An 18,167-nucleotide genomic window follows, 5' to 3' on the forward strand; every position below is an offset into this window, starting at 1 on the left:
AAGTCCATGCACCAGCCTTTTAACGGTTAGGCCAAGGCCCCTCCTTTTGACTAAGACTTTACTTGTTCTGTATTTTGTCGTACATTAACCACACCAGCAGCTACAATGTCCAGTTTTGGTTTCTTTAAAGTAGAGGAAGAACTGCAAGTTCTCACATTTAATTTGATGCAAGTTTTCAAATGAATTGTCTGAATTGTGTCCTAAAGTGTTAACTTAGTTTTGGTAGAATTAACAGTTCCCCTTTTTGTACTCATTTCATTGGTTTATACATTAAAGTACAGCAGACATGAGCAGGCTTATGAGCAAATACAACTGACTGGTAAGTGTCTCTGTTCAGCTTGGAGCAGCAGTGGGCAGGGCTCTAGCAGTTCTTCCACAGGGCCCACCCACAGCTGTCATGCTCAGAGCACTTAATCTGGCTAGTGGAATAGGTGCACTTGGTGTGAAGAGAGGCCTTTGAATACTTACAGCTGTGGTGAGGGAGGTGGTGATACTTAAAATTGTTGTTCTTAGAATTAAAATTGTAAAATGTGTTGTCTTTTTGGTTTTTCATTATGATGGTTCATCCAGAGTTTAAAACCAGTTCTTTCAAGCTTTATTTCTGTGTAAGAATGTATCTTTGTTTAGTTTCCCTGCCCTGTAGTTGACATGTGTGAAGATGAATATCAATGTAATAACTCATCTTTCATACAACGCCTTGATACTGACATTTCCTTGTCCATCTTTTCTTTATTAATGCCCAGATTTTGTAGATGATCAGGCATGTCTGAAAGTTTGAAACTGTATACATACCAAAGCAATTTGAAACTTAGACTTATCCTCAAGAGAAAAATGGCCAAACACACACCAAGTGGCCTTTTAGCTTCAGAAAAATTGTCATCACTCAAGGGAATTATTGGAGGCAGCCTTAGAACTGAATACCGCACTTAACTGCCTCATTTTTCTCAGTGCTTTTTTGCTGGGGCAACCTTGCCTGGCAGCACATCTGCCTATTTTTCCCTTAATACAGGAAGCACCTAAACTCCCGAATTTGCCTTGAATTTGGTTGAGAATAACTATTGTTTTAATGAGGGTGGGGGTAAAGGAGAAGCTCTAGGGTTGTACATTTTATAGATGGGTTGTTTTTAATAATACCCTCTCCCTTCCATTCAGAGCTTTATTCTGAATACAAAAATACTTGCTTATTTTAAATTCATTGTATGTTAATATGTAGAAAGTAACTGCATTTTTAAGGATTTCTATGCCATGTACTATTAATGTCTCATGTTTAGGGGACTAGAAGAAATAACAAGTCTCTCCTTTCTAACAAGCTCTTTTTTTTTTTTTTTTTTATACTTTCAGCTATTCTTCTACACAACCGACTAGTTATGATCAGAGCAGTTACTCCCAGCAGAACACCTATGGGCAGCCGAGCAGCTATGGACAACAGAGTAGCTATGGTCAACAAAGCAGCTATGGGCAGCAGCCGCCCACTAGTTACCCCCCCCAAACTGGATCCTACAGCCAGGCTCCAAGTCAATATAGCCAACAGAGCAGCAGCTACGGGCAGCAGAGTGAGTTGCTAAGAGAGAAAACCAAATAAGAATGGTTATGTTTGGAGTTTCTGAAATGGGGAAATGCTCTTTACTATTGTGTACTTTTGAACTCCAGGATGCATCTTGAAGGTATCATATCCTGGCTAATATCCTGGCTTTTCTCCAATTTAATTGTTATTAGTTATGCCTTACAAGAAAAGAGAGTTTGTAACTGACCAGAGAAAACGTTGTAGACTGCCAGCCCTGCTCTCTTTGGGGAGGTTATATGCAGTGAGTGAAGCCAGCATTTCTTATGGCCTGCCCACCCCAGCTTATTAAGAGAGAGTGAGCAGGTAGCTATTGAAGACTACTGCAATTTTGATAGTTAACAAAATGCTGTGTTTTGTTTTTGTTTACATTCATAAAACAAACAAAAAAAAGTTTCACAGAATGCTTACAATTTTATGTGGAAAAGCAACCAAAAACTCAAAAAACTGTCTTCACAGTTTAATCTCTACCTGGATTGTTGTTTCTTTTAACTAAATTCCATTCTGAGTATGTCTCATTATGACAATGAGATGAGTAGTGCTACTTGATGGAGACTACCCCTTAGCAACCCCCAAGAAACCTGGCTCCATTTTTGTTTCTTGAGTGTGGTTTAAAGAAGCAACTTTTTAAAGACATCTTAGGATACAGAACCCTGTAAACTGTTGACCAGAGTCCTTTTTTTGTTTGGGAGTGGTCTATTCTAGACGAACTATATGAGGTTACTTCAGCCTTAATGAGCCAGCTGTTCTTGTTGAACTTTAAAAAGCCTGCTGATCAGGGGTGCTTAATCAGGTGTAAAGAAGATGGTACCTTGGTTTGTGCCTTGCAGTTGAGAATTCTATGATTCCAGGAGAAAGTACAACAGGCAGTGGTGTAAATGCTGGTCCACGGCTTACAGATGTGACTCTTTCCTCAGGTTCATTCCGACAGGACCACCCCAGTAGCATGGGTGTTTATGGGCAGGAGTCTGGAGGATTTTCCGGACCAGGAGAGAACCGGAGCATGAGTGGCCCTGATAACCGGGGCAGGGGAAGAGGGGGATTTGATCGTGGAGGCATGAGCAGAGGTGGGCGGGGAGGAGGACGCGGTGGAATGGGGTAAGAGCAAACCTTTTCTCCTTTTACCTAATTTTGTTTCATCCATAGGATTTTCAATGGCAAGAAGGGACTGAAAGACATAAGAAATTTATTTCTGCATTTCCATGGATAATCTGATGAGCCCAAGCCATCTTCCAAAACATGGAAATGTCATCTCTGTGGCATATCTATAGAGGCAGTTTGCTTTTTTCAGTGCCAATCTACTTGGTTGGGATGGGGAGAACAAAGAATGGTTTTGAAACTAGAGCTTTCAGTTCCCTTCATGGTTTCCAGAGGTCAAAAGCCTCTGTGGGTAATAGACTTGGGATGGAACACACACAACTCTTATAACAACCCTAGGTATTTAACTAATTGCTTCTGAATGGTTGTCTTGAAATACCTGGTATATATACTGCAAAAAAGGAATGCAGCTGTCTTCCACAATGTTTGTCCCCAACTTCTTTTTGTACTCGGAACTGTTGAACATAATGATGAAGATCTTGGTCCCATAACCCTTGAACTATGGCCTGAGGTGCACCTGGTACACAAGAAGTCCAATAGCTTTTTGAAGAGTAATGTATATAATTATGGGATCACTCTTCCCATTGGAGATTTTGAGAAGTCTAAATCGGTTTGACCGTTTTAATTTATGGCACAGTCTGGTTTAGAAAACTTTGTTTAGATCAGTAACATAACCCTGCTACTTGTGCCTGCCCTTCCCCTCCCTTCTCCCATACCCTCTTCCCTTTCTGGTGTCTATACTTTGATGAAGGTGAGGTATAATGTTGGTTAACATAATCCAGAAGGCTTAGTTCTGTGTGTGTTCTGTCCCTATATAAATAGTTAAAAAGTTATGCAGAATGTTAATGTAAGTATAAATTGGATTTGGTGCCACTGTAGGTTCAAGGAAAAACTGAATAGAATTTCTTTAGAAATGTAGTTCAAGATTAAATACGTTAAAAAGTTGGTCTTTATTTTTTACATTAGCAGTCTGTTTACTATTGAACAATACTGGTTTAAAATACTGTTTTGCATATTCTGCATAACTTAAAAAGTCTTCGGTGAAATCTTTATTGGAAGAAAGTCATTTTACAAGATGCAAAAACTTATGAATAATTTGGTATAAAGTAAAATTAATATTCTGATTTGAAGAATGTCATTCCATTATAAAGGTTTCACCTTTATGGATGTTTTAAGTAGATGTAGACACTTGAAATCACTATCATCACGTTTCCAATCACCTAGAATCCTTAGTATTTTTTGATTGCAAAACCAATTTCAAGTTTATTCATTTTAATTCTCCAGAAGTAATAATTCTACTAATTTTGCTAGACTTTGCTAGTAGAGGGGTTCCCTCTTTCTGGGTGAGAAGTCTCTCCTGAAGCCATAGAAAACATCATGGCTTTCCTCATAGGTTTTTCAACAGACTGTGAAGCAGTCGGTTGGATCCTTTGGGGACAGGACAAGGGCTTTCCCCTCTCCCCTCTTTTTTATTGTGGTGTGGTGATGGTTTTCAGTGTCTTCTGCAGGTAAGGCACTCAATGTTGTTAACATGCCCTTTTTCATTGCCTCAGTATTTTGATATTTTCGTTGGCTGTTAAACGTGGAAACTTTTTAACATGCTTTGTCGCATTTATATGCTACAGGTTACAAAGTGAGAGCCTTGTATACACTTCAATACTTAAAAAGTACCCGTACTCAGTACTCAGCCGGCAGCATAATGAAAAGTGGGACTAGACACGGTGTCCATATGGAGAGGAAAAATATACATAGAATATTTTTAACAAAATGTATTCATTGTATAAATGGAATCCTTCTGTAACTTTGGTAACTGCATACTTGTTGTTTGGTAATGAACCAGAGGAGGTATAATACTCTAGAATTGTGTAACATTAAAGTGTAAACTTTTGTGTTTAAAGAGAGAGAACATTTTATGGTGTGTACTTTTAAAAAGGAAACAAAGCTGCATGCAACAGCTTGAAATTGTATATTCAGGTATTAAAGGTGCAATACTGGTTAGAAAAAGCTCAGGGCCTCCCACTGAGGAGCTGCCTTTAATTTTTAAAAAACAAAAAGGCCCAATTCATATTTCTTCCCCCTTTAAGATGTGTAAGGCGGTGATTTTATACTGCCATTGTCATTGTTTTCAACTGATATGTCTATAAAGTTGCACCCCCAGTCCGTGGAGCCTTGGTATTTGTTGTAAATTCTCCTTTCACAGCGATTGTTAAACCCATTAGTGCCCTGAAATGTATGGCTTTATGCTGAAGATCGGCTGGATGCGTCCTCTGGTGTGTGTTGTAGGCCTTTACTTTGGTGTCTCCTGCTTTATTATATACTGTGACTTGTTAGGAAGCCCGGGGCCTCACTTGGCTCTCCCCTGGGAGAGGTTGAGGGTGCACCTTTATGAACATGAAAAGATTCATCACAGCAGTTACCCCAGCTTGCTACTTCTCTCCACACCAAGCTCTCCCTGTTTTTCAGCTGACGGGGTGGGTGTTTGGGATGTATTTTTTCCCCCAGTTTGCCAAGTATTGCACTATTAATACCAGCCCCCCGAAATGAAAGGAACCAACCACAGTGGTGTGTACAATCAGACGAGCAAGGTTGTATATAAAGGAAATTTGAGCGAGCTGCCCTGAAGAAAGGCATAGTGACAAGATGAGAGAGATGCATTGTTTGGAGATGTGTTTAGCCAGTGCCCTTCTTCCCCACGAGCCCCCCCAAGGCTCAGAGCGGTACTGGCTTTTAAAGGGAAAGGCCTTCATTTCTTCGTTTATCCCCCCAGCAGCGCTGGAGAGCGAGGTGGCTTCAATAAGCCTGGTGGTAAGTTTTTGAGTATTACCATGGATAGTGTTTAAAAAAAATACCGTCAGTTTTTAGAAAACTATAATTTTATATTAGTTTCATAAGCGGTTTAAAAATGATCTATACAAAAGAGACTAATGGGTACTGCCGGCATTGTCTTAGGGGTAATAAGGTTAACCTATGGTTACAAAACGAAGGGTAACTTGAAGTATTGAGCAGCTGCTTCTGTAATATGGGGGAGAATACAGTTTTAAAATTTGGTTTATTTGGAGGAAAAAATTTGACTTAAATTTAACACTAATTTGGCACATAAGCATTGAGAGTGTATTTGGTTAATGGTTTAAAAGCAAACCAGCAAAGAAAAAGCAAACCCTAGCAAACCTTTCACAAATGTTAAAGGGGCACTGCTCCATTTTAGCAGTGCGGGTCATTTTGAATTTAATGAAGCCCCATCAAATGGTGGTGTAGTAGATAGCTATGTGTGTTTGTAAGGTTTGTAGCTTGCAAGACGTGCACTAACAGTATTTTATATGATCTTTCCTGGTTGGCAGGACCCATGGACGAAGGACCAGATCTTGATTTAGGTAATTCCGAATTCCTGATTTTTATATTGTGCTTTATAAATGAATAGCACAGAAGCAAGTGCGTGTTGGGGTTCAACAGCCTGGTAAATCAATGGGATGCTCTTGCTGTCAAGAGCAGTTTGGGGCTTCCTTTATCATGAGTGACTACTCATAACCACCTTAAACAAAAATAAAGTAAACCAAGAGTTCCATGTCATTCTTATTAGTAAGGTTGGTAGTTCTCTTAGCTTTGTGATGAATACCAGTGGGCAGTAGTGACCATTGGTTAATAAGCCCTTATGGATACATGACAATAACTCCCTTTGTCTACTTTTCTCTGGAAGGCCCACCTGTAGATCCAGATGAAGACTGTGACAACAGTGCAATTTATGTGCAAGGATTAAGTGACAATGTGACTCTAGATGATCTGGCAGACTTCTTTAAGCAGTGTGGAGTTGTCAAGGTAAGTAAAAGCGTAACCATGTGATTTGGCAGATCTTTCAACCACAGAGCATTTTAAAGAGAATTGACTTGAGAGTTTCTGAAGTTGCTTGACTTTTCCTTCTGGACTGTCCATACTGTGGTTTGCTCCTTAAAATACAAAAAGCAAAAAACAAAAATTTTTTATAGAAAAGAAAAGCTAAACATGATTTAAGCATACTTGATAACTCAGGGTCATTTTTATAATTATCATGTTAATTGTAAGACTACTTAACATGAACATTACTTATTGTGAAATATAGAATATGACATAGTTTTAAAAATAATGAACACTTACGTATCCATATCCCAGCATAGGAAGTACGGCTTTATGAGTACCTTTGAAGTACCTGGTATATGTCTTCCCTTCCCAGTTTTACCCCTTCTCTCAACTCCCATCCTGAAATTTATCATTCCCTTTCTTTACTTTATAGATGTGTCCTCAGTAATATTTTGTTTTACATAATTTTGAAGAGTATTTATTAAACACTACTGTAAGGCAGTATACTGGGAACAAACAGATAAGAACCCTTGGAGTTTACATATAGTGGGGAACATACTGTAAAAAGGAATATAGTTGTGCTATGTTCAATGATCGTGATTGTTAGGGAGGAAAACAAATACAGCAAGATAGAACAGGGATAAAATGAGGAACAGAGCCACTAGGAGCAGGGAAATAATTTCAGAATAGTGGAGGGAATAGTGAGGCAGGAGCTTGCCTGGCAAACTCAAAGAAGCTAGTGTGGCTAGAACGGTTTGGTCTGAGCTGCTGTAATGGTGGTGGGGTTATTAATTAGATGAGGAAAACTAAGAGAAACGGATTTTGAGAAGTGGGGGGGGGGGATCCCTAGGTCAAAATTTCAAAAGTCTGGGCATCTTGTATTTCATTCATAAATATATCACAAGTTATTCGTAAATTCTCTTAACAGGCTGCTTCTAACTTTTTAGTTTATAAGCCATGCTCCATTGAATGTCCTTGTACCTATCTCCTGGTGTGCTAGTTTCTCTATTGTGTATATAGTTGATTCTTGTTATTCATGGTAGTTAAGTTCTATAAAATCACTATAAACACTGAATTAGTGAATGCTGAGCCACTGTCCCTGGGGGAAGTATGTACACATATACACATACACATCTCACATATATTATAATCATAAATTCTAAAAAAATTCATCCTGATAGATCCTACTCACTTTATTTTACAAAGAAAAAAAGATTCAGAAATGAGACTTGCCCAAGTTGGTATTCATATTCATCCATTTAGTCCCAGAGCCAGAACTTCTTACAGAACACTGTCCCATTCTCCCGGTCTCTGTCCTCTGGTCATTTCTAGAGAGAGCTAGAACGAGAGGGGAGAGCGTCATCTTGTTCCTTCTCAGCTGGGAACATGTGCATCTGGCAATATGTGTTTCACGCTCTGTGCATGTCTGCAAGTAACCACAAAAAGTGCCACAAGTTTTGATTTTGGTAGGCAAAATACTGATGAGTAGGCAGATTTGCAAATCTGAATCCACGGATAATGAGAACCCACTATGCCCAGGTGTAGAACTGCTGGTTCTTACGATGTGTACAGTGTTTAACCTCAAAATAACTGTCTGGCTGACCAGCTTAGACTCCCACTGGCACTCTGACTGCACACCTGCCACACCCTCACTGGGAATCACCTTTTTTTTTAACTTTCACTAATCTGGTAGAAGAAAATGGAAATGTAATTTAATTCGCTTTTCCCTGATCATTAATAATGTTATAATGGCACACTATCTTCTTTGAAATACCTGTTTGTGTTTTGTATGCATTTTTCATTGGGTTGTTTGTCCTTTGTTGATTTATTAGTGGTTCTTTATTGTCTGAATGCTGATTCTTGTCTTTGTTGCACATACAGGTCTCCCAGTTTGTGGCTCACTTTTTTCTTTTTTTGGCCGTGTCACACAGCTTGCGGGATCCTAGTTCCCTGACCAGGGATTGAATCTGTGCCCTCAGCAGTGAAAGGGCAGAGTCCTAACCACTGGACCGCCAGGGAATTCCCTGTGGCCCACTTATTCATTTTTTTTTTGATGAGTAGAAGTTCTTAATTTTACTGTAGTTGAACTTAGAGGTCATTACCTTACTGGTTTGTGTATTTTTTTCCATTTGCAAGACCTTTTATTCCGCAACATCTTTTGAAAGAGCCATCTTCTCCCTGGTGGTATATAATGCTTTCACATAGAAAGTACACCTCTACCTGGAGCTGTTTCTTGGCTGTTTTGTATACTTGGCTAATTTGCGTGATCCTATGCTAGTAGCACTGCTAATTACTCTATGCTCAATATTGATACCTAGTAAGGCAAATTCTTCCATTTTATTCTTTTTCTTCAGAAATGTTTTGTTGTTTACTCCTTGCTCTTCTATATATATACATACATTTTAGAACCAGTTTATTAAGTTCCTTAAAAAACCCCAATTGGGGGAATTCCCTAGCCGTCCACACTTCCACTGCAGGGGGCACTCATTTGATCCCTAGTCAGGGAACTAAGATCCCATATGCTGTGCAGAGCGGCAAAAAACCCCACAAAAATCTATTGGATGTTTACTGAACCTGTAAGAATTTTATTTATTTATTTTGGCTGCATCGGGTCTTCATTGCTGCACGTGAGGGCTCAGTAGTTGTGGCACACGGGGTTAGTTGCTCCATGGCATGTGGGATCTTCCTGGAGCAGGGATAGAACCCGTGTTCCCTGCATTGGCAGGCGGATTCTTAACCACTGTGGGGAAGTCACTGAATAAGAATTTGAGGAGAATTGATATTTTTATAGTACTGAGTAGTTCCCCGCCCCCCACTCCCCATTAACATTGTATTTCTCCATTCATTAGGTCTTTGATAAAGCCAATCTCCTTAAAAGTTTTGCAGATCTTTATTTTATTTTTAGATTTATTTTTTAATTAATGGTCTATTTTGAATGGCATTTTCTGATTCAGCGATTTTGGTAAATCTTAAATCATATAAGGAGATTTCTCTCTACTTGTGATTTATATGTTGTTGTTTATTTGGGTATGTGGGGTTTATTTGTAGTTAAGAAAGCAGTGTTTACTATCAAAGTTTTGTAAAATTACAGATTTTAAACTGACATACCCCATCATTCATACCACTGTTTCACCACATTTCCTTTCAGTGTTATGTGAAACATAGGTATCAGCATATATATATATATATATATATATATATATACACATATATATATAATAATTTATTTATAAATGCAGATAAGAGTTTGATCATATGCAAAAAACACATAAAGCCATATTCTTGTGCAGTGTGGCTCTTGAATTCAAGCCACTTGCATCTGGTGTTGAGCTGAAAAACTAGTCACCTGTTCTGTCTCTGGAGGAAAAACTGGCTGTGTTGAACTTGAGATAATCAAGACTCCTTTTAGCACACTCACAGCCCTGTTATGTTGTACTTAATGATTTCAGGGTAATTTTTACTTTATGTGATGTGTGTCTTATACGATGGCATCAAAGCCTGACTGAGTCCTAAGAGGTGGCTGCTCACTGGGTGCCTGTTAGTGTGACCCACAGGGTGCTGGGGCAGGTGCAGGGACACAGGAAAAGGTGGCTGGGGAAGGAGTGGGACCTGTACTGTTCATTTACACAATTTGGAACTTTGGTTTTATGATAAAACCTATTTTGGTTTTATGATGAAACACATCTAAGAGGAAAAGTCTTCTAAGTACAGAGTTGTGGTAGCTATTTAGGAAATAAGTTACCCATAATTCCACCACTCAGAGATAAACTATAACAACATCCTTCTGAATGTGTGTCTGGAAAATTTACTGCTTTTGACAGTTTAAAGAACTTGGATGGGGAAAAAAATTTCACATGGATTTTTTCCCCTGAAAACTAGTATATTCTGGTCACAGCTTAATTATGCTATTTTATGCCTAGATAAACAAGAGGACTGGACAACCCATGATCCATATCTATTTGGACAAGGAAACAGGAAAGCCCAAAGGCGATGCTACTGTATCCTATGAAGACCCGCCAACTGCCAAAACTGCTGTCGAGTGGTTTGATGGTAGGAACCCTAGGTCAACAAGGGTGTGCTCCTAGCCTTCTTAGCTCTGCCTCCTCTGGGGCACACAGAGGGTCTGGTAGCAAGTGTTGCCTGTGTCAACTTGTGGGTTAAGAAAGGGTCTTGCTCTGATGTATTTAATTCTGGCTGTTAGAATGTTGTTCTCTTCAAGTGGTTCTAGGGACCAGGGACAGATAGGTTCTCCTTCTGTGTGGCTATAGGGCATGGCAGGAAGGAGGACCTCAAGAGCCAAAGGAGCAAGAAGACCCTCTTTCTTCTCCTGGAGGAGCACTGGATGGCTGCTGGGAAGTGCTTGTCGCGCTCCCCTCAGCCACGTGAGGGCCCGAGCACCGACCATGGGTTAAGAGATCCCTTACTTTCAGTCGTTGTTCAAAGCCTCATGCTAAAGTTGCAATGCTTCTCTAAGCACAGATGTCAGAGGTGCAGAAAGTCCCACAGACATCTCAGCCATATACATTTGCATTTACATATATATGTGGCTTTGACATTGATCCTGGAATTTGACTTCACACAAAACCAACTTTAAAGTGTCAGAAAGTTCTGCCTCTCCTCTATTGGCCACTTCCTGCTCTACTTGTCCTTGCTTCTCACCCTATTTTTTGTTTTTCTGTTTGTTTCTTTTAAAGGCTTTTCTGGCCTTGCCTGTAAAAATCTTAGGGAACATCATGGGTGGGCACACTTGATGAAGCAGGAATGGTTGGTTTGATAATAAGGTGGGGTTGGTGAAAAAGGAGTCATCTAACCTTGCCTAGTCCCTCAAGGGGACTAAGAGTTGGAGGTTGGGAGTAATTGGCGTTCTGTTAATCTTGTTTCAGGGAAGGATTTTCAAGGGAGCAAACTTAAAGTTTCTCTTGCTCGGAAGAAGCCTCCAATGAACAGCATGCGGGGAGGAATGCCCCCCCGTGAGGGCAGAGGGATGCCGCCGCCGCTCCGAGGAGGTATTTACTGGATACTGTCTCTGAGCTGTTTCTGTGTTGCTTTGGAAGTTTTTTAGTACACTTGTCTTTGAGGAACTTGGTTTCTAGAGTGAAGGCAAGCCCATTAGCAATACTGAAAAGGTGTGTAGAATCGATACTAGACTATTGGATGCTGACGGTAAAAGTTGGTGGGAGTGAAAGAAAAAGAAGAGGATGGGTTGATTGGTCAGGGAGGCTGGAATCCCCAGGGAACCACGCTGCCTGGGGTTTAGCCCTGGGCTGTTCTCTTCATCTGCCCTCCTCAAGTTGTTGTGGAGCTAACTGCAGTGACGACAGTGACTAGCCCTCGGGTCTGTGGGAAAGTATGGGCCAGGTGATGGGGCAGCGACAGCTGTGATCTCTGAGTCCCTTCATGAGACGTATGCCTGTAGCACATCTGGTGCTGCAAAGAGGTGGTTTATGCTTTCTTATTGCAGGTCCAGGAGGCCCAGGAGGTCCTGGAGGACCCATGGGTCGCATGGGAGGCCGTGGAGGAGACAGAGGAGGCTTCCCACCAAGAGGGCCCCGCGGTTCCCGAGGGAACCCGTCTGGAGGAGGAAACGTCCAGCACCGAGCTGGAGACTGGCAGTGCCCCAATCCGTATGTACTTCTCCGGGCACACTGATAGCCTACTAGTGCAGTCTCCCTACATCTTGCTCCATCCCCATTCTGGAGAGGCCTGCTGGATTCTTTTCATCTGGAGGAGCGTAATGATGACCCTGATGGCTCTGCTGGGGGTGGGGGGGGGTGGCCTAGTCGGTCCTTTACCGGCTGTTTTGGAGCCTTCGGGAGAAGGTCACAGTCCATTCGACTCAGGCCCACATGGTTGTACAGACACTTTGCTGGATCAAACTCTGGTGCTATGGTGTGTTGCTGCCTGAGGCTACGGCTCAAAAGCCGTTTTCTGTGGACTGATCCTCTTAGTGGTGTTGGACCCCAGGATTCAGTGATTATGGTGGTTTCTGCTCAGGTGGTGCCTTCACTTGTTCAATAAGTGATACTGTTGTGATGTAACTTTATGCAGGGGGTGTGGAAACCAGAACTTTGCGTGGAGAACAGAGTGCAACCAGTGTAAGGCCCCAAAGCCTGAAGGCTTCCTCCCACCACCTTTCCCACCCCCGGGTAGGTACCCTCAGCTTCTTGGCACTAAACCTCTTGTGTTAACTTGGTGGGCTTGGTAAACAAAATTCAGCTGCCCAGACCAGGTTGGTGATTTCAGCAAGTGCAGCCCTGGACACTGTGGCTCTTTAAGTTACACGGTTGACCCTTGAACAATGCGGGGGTTGGGGCGCCGGGCCTCTGTGCAGTCAAAAAAAAAAATCCACTTAGTCGGCCCTCCCTCCATATCTGTGGTTCCACATCCTCAGATTCTACCAACCTCAGATCATGTAGTACTGTAGTTTATATTTAGTGGGAAAAAAATCGATGTATAAGTGGACCCATACACCTCAAACCTGTTGTTCAAGGGTCACCTGTAGTTCCATCATCAGTTCTAAATTGTGACCCAGGTGTTCGGGTGAGTAAGTATCCGTTTCTGCTCTGGGGGAAGACAGCAGATCCTGAGGGGACCTCTGCATTCACCCATTCTCTCTGTCTTAGCACTGAGCTGGCCTCTCCTGTACTTTACCTTTAGGCGGTGACCGTGGCAGAGGTGGCCCTGGTGGCATGCGGGGAGGAAGAGGTGGCCTCATGGATCGAGGTGGTCCTGGTGGGATGTTCAGAGGTGGCCGTGGTGGAGACAGAGGTGGCTTCCGTGGCACCCGGGGCATGGACCGTGGTGGCTTTGGTGGAGGAAGACGAGGTGGCCCTGGGGGACCCCCTGGACCTTTGATGGAACAGATGGGAGGAAGAAGAGGCGGGCGTGGAGGACCTGGAAAAATGGATAAGTATGTGGTGGTAGAATCAGCTGTGGAGCACAGGACAGGGCCCATTGGGCGGCAGGCCATTCCCATCTTTGGAGCAGGTCTCACCCGCTCTGTGCGAATGAGGCAGGAAGCTCAGCTCAGGGCTGTGGAAGGGCTTCCTTTCCTCTCCCCATTTTAACACATTGCCCCTTTTTCCTTTTTGCCCTGCAGAGGCGAGCACCGTCAGGAACGCAGAGACCGGCCCTACTAGACGCAGAGACCCCGCAGAGCTGCATTGACTACCAGATTTATTTTTTAAACCAGAAAATGTTTTAAATTTATAATTCCATATTTATAATGTTGGCCACAACATTATGATTATTCCTGTCTGTACTTTAGTATTTTTCACCATTTGTGAAGAAACATTAAAACAAGTTAAATGGTAGTGTGCCGAGTTTTTTTTTTCCTTCTTTTAAAGATGGTTGTTTAACTAACTAAGACTAAACAATGGGAATCCCTTGTGAGCATGCTCAGTTATCATTGTGGAGAACCAAGAGGGCCTCTCTAACTGTAACAATGTTCATGGTTGTGATGTTTTTTTTTTTTAAATAAAATTCCAAATGTTTATAAACCATCATCCTTCTCGGCCTCTGTTCTGCAGCCACTGCACATCTACTTGGAGCATGCCCCCAACCCCCCAGATCACAGCTCATTCAAGCGTCATGTGTGAGGAAATCTGAACGGTCAAGATGATGTGACAGTGCGGTGTTGGTCACGGTGCTGCTGGCAAGGAAAGGGGGTTCGAGTGTCACTTCTTTGACCCTGAGCCGTGTCTCAAGGGGACGTCATAGCCCAGGTCTGTCGGATTTGCAGTGGGGGGCACTGTGTTGGGGATCCGTGGCTGGGAGCCCTCTGAGGGAGCTTTGGGTCACAGGGCCCTCTGTGAACGCCCCTCCCAGCAGTGGTGGAGTTGGTGGGCCTCTGAGGCTCCACACACTTCAGGATGCAGGTCTGCCTTAGTGACAGCTAAGGAGGGGAACCGTTTTTATATTTCCTACTCAAGTGGTAGTGGTTGGTTATTGTGCTTCCTTGATGTTATGGGGTTAGAGTTTGAAAATTAGGTAAACAGCCTAAGACTAAAATGGAGGCCTTGGTTAAGATTGCCTTCGTTGCCTTGTGTGGGGTCAGAGCACATTTCTGTTGTCGGGGAGGAGATGTGAAGAGCCCCAGACCCATCACCTGTTGGCCTTGTGGTCAGTCTGGTCTCTTCTTGGAGCCGCATAAGTATCCAAAGCAGGCCAGTAGGTTTCAGTCATTCAAAGATCCAAGGCTCTTAACACGTCCATCTGGGAAAAGCCATTTTCCAGGTAAGCAATTGTAACTTAATCCATAAATGTGTCCCCAGGCAGACGCTCAAGAAACTAACTTTGGCCTTAACACACCCACCCAGTCAAAGCTAGTGTCCTAAGGCTCAAGGAGAGATTGTCACCTTCAGCCAGGGGAAGGGGCAAGGGTTTGGAGTGAATTTTCCCTTCCATCCCCTGCCCAGTGGGAGCAGGGCCTGGGGAAGCGGGTACACTGCTCACAGCACCCTGCTGGCCCCAAGGTCTGACCACTCACCCTGGGTCTTCTGCTCTCTCCCCAGCCCACCTGGATGTACTTTACATACAACTCTGTGGTTTCCTGTTTCTTTTTCTGCATTACCAGCCCATTTCCCAAATCAATACACATTGCGCTTGCACCTTTGGAAAACCTTCCCTTACCCCTCATTAATCCCCATCCAGCCACCAAGCCGTTTTACTGTTTGCTCGGCATCCACCTCCTCTCCCTTCCTAGAAACCACTTCCAACCAGTCTTGCCTCTGCTGAGACAGTAGCGACCTCCATGTCACCAAATCACTGGTGGTGCCTTCCCAGCCTCTGCTGCCCTCCTTCTCTGCCTGACCTCTAAATACAGGAGCTCCCAGGCTGTGATAGGGCACCTCTGACCCCTCACTGCTTGGCTGACCGCCCACCCTTCTCCCAAGTGCCAGCTCTTCCCGGGATCTGATGGGCTGAAAGGGCTGGATCCTGCCCCGCACCTCCCTCCACCCCGTTCTCAGCAAGTGGAAGAGTTTGTCCCCTCATCCTGAACCTTGGAGTTCCTCATTGACTCCTGTTCTCTCAGACCCCAAAGCAAACCATCAGGCTCTCCAAGACGCAGCACCAGAAACACCCATGCCTCCCACGGCCCTCTCGCAGGGCTCCCAGCTTCCCTCCACCCCTCTAGCCCTTACCCCCCAGAGGCTGACTGACCTCACCATTCTCGAAACCCTCCGGAGGCTCCTGCCACGCTGGCCATGACCCATGAGATCTGGCCTCCCTCAGGGCCCCGTGACCCGAGCTGCCCTCTCTGCCTTCCTCCCCGCAGTCCCACCACACAGGCCAGTGCTGTTCTCGCAAGGGGCCAAGGACGCTCCCACCTCAGTCTTGGCAGGTGTCAGAGCCAGAGTTCACATTCCTGAGGCCCGAACGCACCCACGACATCACCGGTCTCTGTCACCGGGCTCCTGCATCGTGCCAAGTGCTCATCAGCCCCTGAGGCAGGAGTGAGCACCCCGTGGCTCAGGTGAGGAGATGAAACTTGCCTTCAGGCCCAAGGGGGCTCCTCAGAGCCTGCGCTCTCCCCCTCCTGACCTGCCACCCACAGACATCCTATTTCTAAAGGGTTGGGTGCCCAGTCCACCCCCTCCCCGGCCTGCAGCACAAGCTAGGGTAGGGGACCACGAGCAGCCCTCCCAGCAGCTGCTGCAGGGACAGCCACCAAGTGTGACAGGCGTTGCCTAACTCCTGCCCAGAGCTTGAGGCCCCCCGCAGGAGCAGCCTCGCATCCCTGGCACCTAGGCCCAGGGGAGGTACTTACGTCAGGCAGGCCAGGTCCTCTCAGCCAAAAGAAACGTCTGGACTGCACTGACCTCAGATGCCCTCAGGCAGCGTGGGTTCCAAGCCCTGTCTCAAAGGGCTGCGCAGAGCTGGCTGAAGCCTGGGGATGGGGTGGGGAGTGGAAACCGGGTTCCTCACGCCGCTCCCAATTCTCAAGAGCTCCTGGTCAGTCACACTTAGAATAAAAATTTCCGGCACACCCTCGTGGTCCCACAAGACCACACCCTGCAGACCCAGGCCAAGGTTCAGGGGTCAGTGGGAGACCGATCTCTGCCCCTACGCGTGGACAAAGGCTCACAGGGAGTGGCTCACCTCCAAGGGAGGAAATTGGGGCCGAGGACAGTGCAGTGACAGGGCCAGACCCCACGCCCCTAGGCCCAACCACAGACCCTGGAGCCGCCCCATCCTGCCCCACTCCTAACAGAGCTGCCGGGTGCAGGGTGAGCGTGAGCACAGGGAGATGGAGGCTGGTGGGAAAGTGGGCCTTCCAGGCTTTCTGGTCCTGCTTCTCCTCCGGGGCACAGGAGGCAGCGCAGGGGAGCTTGGGGTCACTCACCCCACAGCCGGGGCAGGAGCAGTCGTCATGGTTGGACCCACATCTGGACAAAGCATCCTGAAGCCCCCCTGGGTCACCAACTCATCCTGGGCCATGCTTACAGGTCAGTCTAGCCCGGACGGCATCGGATGGAACCAGCCAGGACCTGAGCTGCTCAGTGCCAGGGCTGGGGCCTGCCCGCAAGCCCACTGTCCAACCTCCGGCTGCAACCAAGGCCAGCAGGCTGCGCCCTAGCGCCCAGCAACCGAGGCTGGAAATCCAGCCATGTGCCCGTTGCCCAAGGGCCAGCCTGAGCCTGCACTGGAGCCGCAGCGTTCTGTACTCGAAGGTGGCCTGTGGGGTCTGTGGGGATGGGCTCAGGACAACCATAGCCCAAACCTCTCGTCCCACCAGCGGTGTCTATGCTTCCCTTGCTCCTGCCAGGAAGAGGAGAGGACGCCTTACGATAGAGGGGGTCAAAGCCAAGGCCCTCCATGGCCTGGGCCATGGGTCTGGCCACACCAGTGGGCACCACACCTGCCATGTGTCCTAGAGTCAGAATATTGGAGTCTCTGGTCTGCAGTGGGCCTCTGTGATGGCAGGCCACAGCTCAGGGGACTGGAGATAGAGAGGAACAATCCCCCCTCGGCTCCTCCTCCTCAGAGGAGCAGTGGATGTATGCCCTGGCTGCACTCGGCTGAGTAATAACATTTTCACAACTCTGTGGTGTGACTACTGTTGTCCCATTTTACAGACACTGCAACTGACTCAGGGAGCTTAACTGTCTCACCCAATGACCAACAGCAGGGCCTAGGTTCAGTCTGACCTCTCTTGTGTCCAGGACCCTGCAGTGACACGAGGTAGATATGAGCAGGGGTCAAATTCCTGCACAGCTGCTGACCACACACATCCCTTTCCCTCTCTGGGCCTCAGTTTCCCAAAATTGTAAAAGGAGAACGCATAAAAGCATTGTTTTGAGAATTTAATTACTTAGTTTCCACACCCTGATCTTCCCCTGCCCCATCTGCAGCAATCCTGTCCTCCCCAGGTTATCAGTGGCCCCAAACCTGGGACTCTGTCCTCACCTTCACACCCAATTCACCAGCACATTCTATCTGCTTTCCCCTCAAAATACAGCCAGAATCCAACTCCTCTCAACATTGGCACCACCTGGTTTCCTCCAGGGCCCCTGCCCTGCCCACCACACTACCACAGGGAACCTGTTATGACCTAACTCAGGTCACACCCCTCCCCTGCTCTAATTCCCTCCATGGCTCCCAGGTCCCTCAAAAGAGGCGTGGCCCCCTCAGCCCCGCCTCCATCTGCCTCCACCCAGCCTCACAGGTCACCTCC

The 18,167-nt window shown here is 45.5% G+C and overlaps 1 protein-coding gene across 4 annotated transcripts in view; it reads left to right on the top strand.

Annotated features, from left to right (window-relative positions):
* Window positions 1–13,992, top strand: part of EWSR1 (EWS RNA binding protein 1) — a 28,278-nt gene extending 14,286 nt beyond the window's left edge. For 2 of the 4 annotated variants that reach the window (XM_007170740.2, XM_007170743.2), the window contains 11 exons: window positions 1,342–1,553; window positions 2,479–2,659; window positions 5,427–5,464; window positions 5,998–6,030; window positions 6,354–6,472; window positions 10,411–10,540; window positions 11,374–11,496; window positions 11,952–12,114; window positions 12,539–12,636; window positions 13,148–13,400; window positions 13,590–13,992. In XM_007170740.2, coding sequence (XP_007170802.1) covers window positions 1,342–1,553; window positions 2,479–2,659; window positions 5,427–5,464; window positions 5,998–6,030; window positions 6,354–6,472; window positions 10,411–10,540; window positions 11,374–11,496; window positions 11,952–12,114; window positions 12,539–12,636; window positions 13,148–13,400; window positions 13,590–13,629 — 1,390 coding nt within the window. In that variant the 3' untranslated portion in view covers window positions 13,630–13,992. The remainder of the gene's footprint in view (window positions 1–1,341; window positions 1,554–2,478; window positions 2,660–5,426; window positions 5,465–5,997; window positions 6,031–6,353; window positions 6,473–10,410; window positions 10,541–11,373; window positions 11,497–11,951; window positions 12,115–12,538; window positions 12,637–13,147; window positions 13,401–13,589) is intronic. The other 2 variants (XM_007170741.2, XM_007170744.3) reach the window with 1 other exon arrangement.
* Window positions 13,993–18,167: the final 4,175 nt, after the last annotated feature.

The sequence above is a fragment of the Balaenoptera acutorostrata genome, chromosome 13 (assembly GCF_949987535.1).
Source record: "Balaenoptera acutorostrata chromosome 13, mBalAcu1.1, whole genome shotgun sequence".
Lineage (NCBI taxonomy): Eukaryota > Metazoa > Chordata > Mammalia > Artiodactyla > Balaenopteridae > Balaenoptera > Balaenoptera acutorostrata.